At 31.3% G+C, this 11,172-nt stretch overlaps 1 protein-coding gene across 1 annotated transcript; it reads left to right on the top strand.

Annotated features, from left to right (window-relative positions):
* Positions 1-3,028: 3,028 nt before the first annotated feature.
* Positions 3,029-11,008, top strand: LOC148619909 (uncharacterized). Its single transcript, XM_088580315.1, has 2 exons — positions 3,029-3,111; positions 6,609-11,008. The coding sequence occupies exons 1-2, from the start codon at positions 3,082-3,084 to the stop codon at positions 8,259-8,261; spliced, it is 1,683 nt and encodes a 560-aa protein (XP_088436441.1). The 5' UTR covers positions 3,029-3,081; the 3' UTR covers positions 8,262-11,008.
* The last annotated feature ends 164 nt before the right edge of the window (positions 11,009-11,172 follow it).

Below are 11,172 nucleotides of genomic sequence, written 5' to 3'. Positions count from 1 at the left end.
GGAACCATAGGGCTCCACCACAAGAGGCTAAATTGCCCGACCCTACCCACCTCTCCCTATTTCCAGTGGCAATCAAAATTCTCGACCCCATTATCCTTGTGTCCCATCCCATTTTTCTTTTCATCATCATTTTATGTTCATTTTATCATCCACTTCATGTTCATTGCCTGAATATAGCTGAAATATTGCTTCTCGGGCTTTAAACCCCAACAAACAAACAAAACAAATTAAAAACTGGGAGCATGGACCACAGTGTAAACGAAAGAGGAAAGGAAAACTATGACACGTTGAGTAAATCAGTGTTTTTCATTGGGCAGATGGATAAACTATAACGATCCACGAGTTCATGATGACGACCATGAAACTTCTATAGTGATTACTTCAATCTTATAGCAACATAACTCCGTTCCAGAATCCTAATTGTAAGAAGTCTAACGCGATACAAAAAGTATGTAGAGTTACTGCAAGCTCTGGCATAACGTATGAGTTGTGATATGAAAACTCCATACACAGGTGCTAAAGGGATTTTGTCACAGATGAAAGGAATGTTGACAATACGGAATTAAAAGTTATCGTGTTTGTTGTATAGTTTGGTCAATTGTTTTCCTTTATCATCAATTTCTATGTGTAGGTCAAGATATAAGGCTGATTCCACGGTGTCTGAGGTGTCTGAAGTATCCTTTATCTGGGTAAATGTGATGTATCAAATCATCGAAACTAGTATTGTTTAAAGATAATACGTCATCTCCATTGCGGAAACTGAGATTCAAGGATGCCGATAAACTATGTTGCTTTTATTGGATCAGATCAGCTATAAAGTCAGCCTCATTAGAGTGAAGGAATAGGTTTGCAAATAGAGGAGCACAAGTTGTTCACATTGGAATGCTGACCGTTTGTTGAAAATGCCCATCACACTGGACAAATATGTTGTTGATAAAAATTCCTGCATTTTGAAATTATCTTCTTCGGTATGTTTGGTAGAATATTCGGAATTAATTTTTACTAAGTATGAGGAATCTCTACCAAGAACTACGTTTGTATCTAGGTGTACCGTCTTTTTTGGAGTAAAAACGATGTATAATGTTTTTTAGTCGGGATTTCACCGATTATGGGTATAACGAGGTGAAAAAGTCATAGGTTTTAATGCTTTTGTTTTCTGATAACAATCTTAAATTGAGGGTGTCCAGAAATTCTTTCGTCTTTCAGGATTCACATTGAATTAATACCGCAACGGAAGTAAACAAGTGTCGTGGTAGGACTGAAATCCCTCTTTGACAGCTGTGAGAATACACGTTCAAAGTTTTGAAAGAGGTTTGGTGGTACATTTTGCACAAATTTCAGTTAGCTCTCAAAAGGTACCGGCAAGTCTATTATCAAAAATATCTTTCAAGTGATGTTAAGTTAATATGTTACTGTACTTTCTAAAGCAGGTATGGTTAAAAGGCAATTGTACTATCTTTGGCACATGATTATACTTTCAGTAAATCATAATAAAATGAATTGGATTAAATCCCCTTGAATGCAATACTTATTAATGTGAATACAAGTATGTTCCTTAACTTTTCACCAACATTTATTTAAGTGTTTTGAATTGATGATTATTCATAGTATCCGCTCACAAATCACAGAAAGTAGATAGTTGGCCTTTGAATTCCGGAGGAATTCAAAATACACCGTTATAAGTCTCGTCCTTAATCGTACAATGTTGAATATGAAAGTCTAAAAAGATTTGGTGCTATGTCTTCCTCCTCTTACGCATATCAAAACCAGCAATACAGAGGCAAATGGGATAAAAGACACGAATATAACACTAGACCAATGTCATAATAGAAAGTTCCATATGACAGTATGATATTTGTGTGTTAACTTTTTCATATTTGACAAGCTTCCTCTTGTGATGATAAAATATGAAATGTATTATAATGTTAAAAGGGTATCAAGAAGAGCTTCCGTCTAACGTGCTGATTTCAGTGATACAAATCGCTTATTGAATGAACCAAACTTGTGCTAAAACGAGAAGAGTGATTTTTACATTGATTAGAACTACCATCGATCCTTTAACAGCCTCAGTAGCGTGTTCTCATCGAGTGCAGTGGATTGTTGGTTTGATCCACGTCCAAGTCACAGTATAGACTTTAAAATTGGTAGTCAATTCTTTTTTGACAAGGCACACGGTATTAAAGGAGATATCTGGGAAGGCATGCCTTTCTTCGGGTTGTTGCCTCAGTGAGCTAGAACAATAAAAACCGGGCTCGGCGCGTCATAATAATACAAAGTAAGGTATGTTTGATTGTTTAATCGTTCTCGTTTTGAAATACCTGCCATAGAACGTAAATCAAACAATCAACATTTAATTTATTAATTCTCTCCTTGGTAAACTAGACAGTAACCACCAGCTGACAAGCCTTAACATGACTTAAGACAGAACACAACTGACAATCAACAAAGTCACATTTACTTGTTAGATATCAAATCTTTAATATAACAATGTAGAAAGGCTTAAGAAGGTACAGCCCCACATTAAAAACCACCAGGAATACAAACAATATTGTTGTTGTCGATTAAAAAAATTAATTAACAATTAAGAAAGGATTTAACAACATTAATGGAGCAACCTGAACAGTTCCAAACGCTCATAATGTCTACCGTCTTGTAAAGGTAAAATGATATTTCATTGCATTCATTCATTGTGTGATTAATCTGATTTCGACAGCTTCTTTTGGAAATAATGCGGAAATAAGCAGAACAAAAATAAAATTATCTTTTATCTAAATGAAGAATGACAGACAGCAATGATATACTATTGGTCAGTTCAAACTGACAATTTAAAACAAATGGGCTAGGACATTACTTATTACAACATGAATATCAGAAAGCCTTTTTTCCTACGACCAACTTAAATTTTCAAGTTTAAAATCATATATCAATTGAATGAAGGAATGAACTTATTTTACACATAAAGTTAACACGTTAACGCCAAAAAATGCATGAATTATTCATTACATTCAGCTTAAATATAACCAGGAAGTTGAACGAAACATTTGTAATTTGAAGACAAAACTAAATGTTATAAAATACCAAATGAATATACAAGGTTTGTACCACAGAAAGGTACGAGGCTTTAAACAATTACCTTAGTTTTACTTTTATATAACAATCTTGCTTCCTACAACAACAAATGCAACCTTTTTCATTTCATAAAAAACACCTTGTGGAATTGTAAACACAAACCATTACACTATGTCCGACGAAAAGAAATTTAAAAAAATGACAAACCTTGTGAGCAAACCATTGGCTTTAGGTGACCCCAAACATGCTAAATACACACGTCTGCTTTTAAAAAGTTTAAGCCCACATACTTACAAAGAAATTTTACCCTGTGTTTTTTTTACTTAGTAAAAACATTAGGAGAAACGGGAGGAAACGCTTTCAATTCAGAGTGGGTATTTCAGCAGGATCTCTTTTTTGTTCTTTCATGGTTCCGAAGAAGTCTTTCAAAATTTTGACGTCAGATCTATTGAATCCGTGACAATTACATGTTCGAATGTTTGTAAAGTGTAAGACTATATCATAATTATTATAATATCATGTTGAAGGGTCGAACTCAACTGGTTATCGATCGACCATTTCTTCGTATAGTTCTTGGTAGAGATTTCTTATACTTTGTAAGAAATAATTCCAAATCATCTTCCAAATATACAGAGGAAGATGTTTACAAAATGCTGGAATTTTTAATCGACAACATATTTGTCCAGTGTGGTGGACGTGTTTTTCAACAAACGGTCGGCATTCCAATGGGAACAAATTGTGCTCCTTTACTTGCTGACCTATTTCTTCACTCTTATGAGGCTGACTTATAGCTGATCTGATCAGAAAGAAAGAATATCTTTTGGCTAGATCCTTCAATCTCAGTTTCCGCTATATAGATGACGTATTATCTTTAAACAATCCTAATTTGGGGGATTTGATACATCGCATCTACCCAAAAGAACTTGAGATAAAGGATACTACAGACACTGTGAAGTCAGCCTCATATCTTGACCTACACTTAGAAATCGATGATAAAGGAAAACTATTGACCAAACTTTACGACAAACGTGATGACTTTTCATTCAGAATTGTCAACTTTCCTTTCATCTGTGGCAACATCCCTTCAGCTCCTGCGTATGGAGTATGATACAGATTGCTGATCAAAGTCAGTTCTACATTATTTTTTCACTTCATTCATGACGATATATCTATTGTCTCTTCTTGGCGTTAAAAGATCAACTTATGACAACACCAAGTTCTGTTTCAAACGTTTAGTAAATGACGGTTCGGAACCAAGCCCTATCGATATTGACTTGGTTATTTTGTACTGACTTTTATCAGCAATCTGTATCATGTTGGTAGTTTTACAATTATCTGAATGATTATATATAGTAGTTAACCTAAGATTATCCTTTTATTTGTTAAAATCCTCTTTTTTTTACTCACAACTTTGTATGTAGACAGGCATGCTAGATAGGTATGTAGGTAGATAGGTAGGCATTGGACAAGGTAGATAGTTATGCTAGCAGTCAGATAGGCAGGTAGGTGTTTGACAATATAGATAGTTAAGGTAGCAATCAGGTAGGCAGGTTTCTAGACAAATAGTTAAGTAAATGATTTGTTTTTACATAGAGAAATGTGATCATATATTAAAAGAAAGGAGCAAAAATATAACTAACAAATATATTGATAACAAAAGTATGAATACAAAGTAATCCTGAGTAGGTAGACAACCAGCAACCAAATGATTTTTAAGGACGGCTTAAAATTTAAAGATAGACTGTTAAAAAATTAAATAATTCAAACCAATACTGTGAATTGATAAACAAATTAATAGACACCTATTCTAAGAGAGTAATCAAGGGAACCAAGGTTATAGCATTAATGAAACATCACTAAAACATTAATGAAATAAATAGTATAAATCAATTGTGGGATATAATCAAAGTTGAGGTTAGGGAGCCTGAATCACTGTAATCTAAAATCTAAAGCAATTACGTAAAGTTGAGAGTTTTGAGAATGGGTTATCAAAACAAGTTAAAAGTTGATTGTGGTCAAGACACTATTGAAACTGTTGAGGGATCTTATCTTTGGGCTGAAAAAAAAACAAATTAGATAAATGTAGATTTTGGAATAAGTCTATTTTTTATGGCTAAAATTATTATTTACGTAACAATTCTTCACAAAAAAATATTTCATTCTCTTTGAATAATCATCCGCCATCATTATCAAATGTCGATTTGTAAACTAATTTATTATTATGCTCTTGGACAACGCTTAAAAATGTTTTGCTAGAGAGACATAAATGATAAACAGTTAGACTACATGAATATAACCAACATGCATGTTATTATTTTTAATTGAAGAGAGGTCCAGGATGTTAATATTATGCGGAACATAATAATATCAAGAAAGCAATTGATCTTTTGTTTTTTGTTTTTTGTTTTTGTTTTTGTTCTTGTTTTTTTTTATAGTTTTTTTGTGGATTTTTTTACGAAAGCATTGGAATCCTATTAGTGGATGGATGTCTTCTAATTCACAGCATTATGGTATTGTAACATGGTTTAAAGGATACATCTATCGTTAAATAAATAATGTTCAGAATTGAATTATGAATAGTTTACTGGATTTTAGAACCTTTATAAATCCTTGGTTGTTAGACAAGGTAATCCACTTTCTGCTCTTCTTTTTGTTGCATCTGTTGAGATAATTGTAGTACAATTAAAACGTACTACAGTCAAGGTAGTATAAAAGCGAGCACTTTATCAAATAACAAAGTTTATCATAAGAAGGATGGCCTGAACAGAATGTAAAAACGGCTGTTTAAAATTCTATGACACAATCAACATTCTTACATAGTAAAATCTCTATAAAATGTCTGATGAACCAATATAAGAGCTAAAGCACTAACATATAGTACATCAATAATGTGTACATGCAGTGTTCCAATCCTATATCATGACATACTACTTTCTGAAACAAAAACTGTATGTAAGCCTCCAACTGAGGGCCCGGTTTCAAAATTAATCTAACCTTGAGATTTTCCTACAAATTCTTCCTCAGCCCACATTTCGACCAATCGGATCATTTTTAATTGAATATTTGAGGAACTTTTCAACATAATTTTTATTACGATACTGGGCCAAGATATCTGTCTACGAATTATCTGTGAAAGTCATGTAAAATTACATTGTGACTATTTTTTTATATTTAAGCTGAAGAAGACTTCCATACTATATACACGGAAAATGTATCCATTTTTAGTTTTGTAGATAGATGTATTTTCTTATACTAGTCGGCAATGACTTGGTATGTTTTTTTAATTTTTAAACATCTTTATATAATTAATTATGATATGTTTTTGTTATAATTGATATAATAATTGTACATATAGGCGATGTTGCATGCATCGTGTGTGAACGTTTTTCATATCGTGTATAAAATGTATAAAACCTAATCGTTCTGCTTTTTAAATCTACTGAAATTATAACAATAAATTAACTTAGGTCAGGATATTGTGTTACAACTGTGACCAAACTAATTAAAAAGATTTGAATATCATTACTTTTTAATGACAGATTCAAATGGCAACTAACAACTGTAATGTGTGCAATCTTCAAGGTAAGCAAAATGCCCCAACTGAGTGGTGCACCCATTGTGAAGAAGCTCTTTGCTCCAAATGCAGCTTACAACATCAAGTTCAAAAAGCAACGAGGGACCATAACACTATATCATATGTAGATTATTGCAAATTACCTCCTATTATACTAAGTAATCAACCGATGTGTAAAGATCACAGTGAGAAGTTTAGATATTATTGCAGGTCACATGATTGTCCTCTATGTACCAAATGTCTTTCTAAATCACACCAAAAATGTGATGACACTCCTGATATTGAGAAAGTAATCGACAATGTTAAATCGTCAGCCGTGTTTGAAGATATTTATAAGGATTTAAAAGCAACACATCAAAGGCTGTTAAATGCACTCAACGATAGAAAGGAAAATCTAAGCAGCCTACAGAAAAAGAAAGAAGAAATTCAATTACAAGTGAAAGATAAGACTCATCAGCTTATTGAAAAGTTAAAAAGACTTGAAAACAAAACACTAGCAGACCTAGATTCAGTCATTCATGAATATGAAAATGAAATTAAAGCCACAACCAAAAAACTGGAATCAGAAGAAACGAAACTGCAAGACAAAATTAGACAAAAACAACTCATTCTGAAATATGCATCTAATTTACAAATATTTATTGAAATAAAACAGACGGAGAAAGAAGTTCAAGATTCAGAGTCGACCTTACAAAACCTGTATAGAGAAGGTGCCATGAATGATATAGATATAGAAATCGAAGAAACCAATACATTAGAGGATACTATTGATGAAATAAAATCATTGGGAGAAAACAAAGTATTTAGGAAAAAGAAGACCACACCAATTGATAAAGAAGACCAAGCCAGTGCTCAGATGACAATAGAAACATTTTTTCCTAATCATCTAACACTGAGGCAAGAGTTGATACTAACAAAAGGTGAGTACAACGGCTGTTATATTCTGCCTAAAGGGATCATGGTGTTTCCTAATTATAAGAATAAAAAAGTATACATACTAAATAGCAATAGTTTTAAGAAATCATCAGTCAAATTTGAAGACACTGTGTATGATGTAGCATTAATCAATGAAAATCGTGTTGCTGTTTCCCATTCATATAAATCTAAAATCTCTATAATAGAAATAAAAAAAAGTAGAGTAATTAAAACACTTAACACAAACGATTGCCCATGGGGAATTACGCACAGGGATGACTTCTTATTCTTCTGTGTATTCAGTAAAGGTATAATGAAAATTAATGTTAAGACTGAATCAATAGACAAGGTCTATGATGACAAGAGTGTTACTGTCGATTCGCATGTAGATATATATGGCAACAGGTTGTGCTATACATGCCCCCAAAACAACAAATTAACTGTCCTAGATTCTAACAACCAACTTATCTTCACAATTGAAGATGAAAGAATATTGTCAAATCCTTGGGACATATCTCTAGACCATCATCAGAATATATTTGTGTGCAATAATAAAAAAGATAATTTGATAGTTATTTCAAGAGACGAAAATAAAGTAGAAGATGACTTGCACTGTCCTACGGCAGTACATTATGATAGAGACAATGAAGAAGTGCTTGTCGTTGATGGAAACTGTGTTGCTAGAATTTTTTTTGTTTACTAACTTCTACAATTATTTCCGTATTGTCTATAGGCACACGATTTTCATTTGTTTTGCTGGTCTTACCCGATTATGTGTTATTTAACATTTGAAGTAACTGTTTTATAGAAAATTAACAGAATTGATCAATTTAGAAATTTAATTTGCACATGTGTTACTGATAGCTTTGAACATTTTATTCTGTTCAAAACGTTTGGGTAAATTGTGGATTGCGTTTAATCCAAGTCGAAAGAAATATCATATATTCATACACATTCACTTCGCAGTTTTTAAATGTAAACTGCCGCAAACCAGAGTATTTAGTATAACCTGTTCAAAAATAAGAAACAATATTTAAAGGTATCTCAATACCCATATTTATTTCAACATCGACGAAATAAAACAAACACAAATATCCCCTCCTTCATAATTTATTATTATTATTATCATCATCATCATCATCAATTTCATTATTATTATTGTTTTTATTAATATTATTATGGGGCAATACTTACTAAATGCTTCTTCCGTCATTGGTTTAGATTCAACACATTTTATTGTTAAACAAAAAGAATAAGACTCAAGTTTCCCAACTTAGAAGGTCCTCTTCATGAACCATATAAATTACACATACATACAACAAACACAATTGGTTTTCATAAAATAAAAACGAAATAAAAATTTAGACATTATCTTTGATGAATGTCCTTGTACTACTTTTTAAAATAACTTGTCTACTTTATCTGCATAATGACTCACTTAGTTTTGTTTGGTTGAATAATAGATGCATTATGCAACTATAGTTGAATGGATGATGTATAGTTTTTATTTCATAATATTTATACAGAAACAACCATTAGATAAACGTGTAAAAGGTGTTCTTATTTCACTTTCTTTTCCATTGTTCAAAATCATATTCAATATTAGAATTTGATGAAATCCAAATTACCTACTTATGATCTTTCTTATTAGATGAAAGAGTAAGAAAGGAAACCGAGATTCAAACAGAAATCGTAAGAATATAATTCAAGAGAAAAGACCATACAAGGAAAATATACACATCAAAGTACATGAAATAACCAAAATAAGACGCACACAGAAACAAGAACAAATGAGCAATTCAAACTTCACCAAAATCTCGGAGCATGGACCTGGTGCACCGGTAGGGTAGCGTCTTCTACTTTTATGAAAACACTTGCCTGGTTGCTTGAAAAAATTGAATGTAATTTAAAACAAAATAGTGTATGCAACTAAAGTAAAGCTAATAAAAATATTAAGAATCTGTTTTCTGATTTGTATACATGTATCAGTCGGATACTCTTTTGTACAAAAATTACTTATCATTCAATATATATGACGCACATGTTTTTGGATTCATTATTTTTATTTATAAGCGATCAAATTTATGCTACAATGTCAACAGTATCCAAGGGTGAATCTTCGTCTGTTATTGATAGTATATAGAATAGAAATAAAATGGTTGTCAATAACTATATCCACATAAGTTATATTCAATTCAGAAAATTTCATCTATGTTTTACTGTACCATATTTTTTCATTTGTGTAATGTTTTGTTATATTACACACTGTAATTTGTAGATTACATACAGTATTACGTTTTTTTATGTCCGGTTTGAAAAGTGTACTTAATGCATGTGTTATTGTATATCCATTGCATTTAATTTTATTTTACTAAATGTAAACTTTAGATGTCTGTTATACTGTAGAGTTGTGTTTTCTATCTAAATTTAAAATTCAATGGTTGATTTCAAACGGCACGATCAACAATATCGCTATTTTTTTTTAAATTAATTCATATAAAATTTTATTTAATCTCAATTTCTGAAAATATTAAAATGTACTGAATGCATCCATTTCCTTTTTTATTTGCTTCTGGACTATTTTTGTTGTTGTTGTTGTGAAAACAACGCCAAATTAAAGTAATTGTTTTTATTTTTACAATTATATTCTTGAAAATGTTCTTTTTGGCTTTGTATTTGTTACTTTTCTGAGTACAATCACAGCTTAAGCAAAATGGAACAACAGTAATAAATTTTCATATCCATCACCAGAAGATATTTGAATTGCCATTGTGGTGCTTGCAAAATTTAGATAATTTTCATTTGTGGCAATTTTAGTCAATATGTATGAAGTTTCGTTTTACAAATTGTGAAAAGTTTTGGAGAATTTGTACTCACATAATCTAACTCTTAAAACGAGTGATTTGCATTTTTAATGATGCTTGCAAAAAATATTCATCTTATTTGCAACGAACTTTAATATGTATATTTTCATATGGTAATACAAACATGTACACAATTTCAGTCCAGCACTGTGCATACTTTGCCATAAATATTGTTTACAAAGATTGTTGATGGAAGGACTATTATATGACATTCATATTTCTTTACTTAGTTTTGGAATCCTTGTTTATAATCAAAATGTGTTGTAATGGACATTTAAGATTCTTTGTATACCGTAATAATGGATTTTTATATTAAAAATTTTGATTAAATTTTCGTTTTTGTCGTTTTTGTATTAGACAGCTAAAATTCTCGTTTAGAGATTTTAGGTGTGAATAAATTGATTTTATGTTTGAAACAGAAATCAAGTTTCAGTTTTTTGTATCAGACAGTTAAGATTAAGCTTTACTTTAGAAAGGTAAATATTATGTTTTTTTTCCAGACAATGACTTTTGCGTTTGTACTGATGTTCTATTGTTTTATGAACGAAGTAAATGTACATGTATTTGAAAACAAATAAATGTTTCTACGTGATGATCAATTTTCTTTTAACTCTTAACTGATCGAATAAAAGCTTCTGCTAATATACATAAAGGAATCTAATTTTATCCTGGATACTAAGAATATAATCAAGGGAACCAAGATTCGAGCAGACATTAAAATAATATAATCCAAGGGTAATTTTAAAGACC

Source organism: Perna viridis, chromosome 4, assembly GCF_037379345.1.
Source record: "Perna viridis isolate PV_CMFRI_1.1 ecotype Kerala chromosome 4, ASM3737934v1, whole genome shotgun sequence".
Taxonomy (NCBI): Eukaryota; Metazoa; Mollusca; class Bivalvia; order Mytilida; family Mytilidae; genus Perna; species Perna viridis.
The sequence above is the reverse complement of the archived record's forward strand: the minus strand, read 5'-3'. Positions and strand labels throughout refer to the sequence as shown.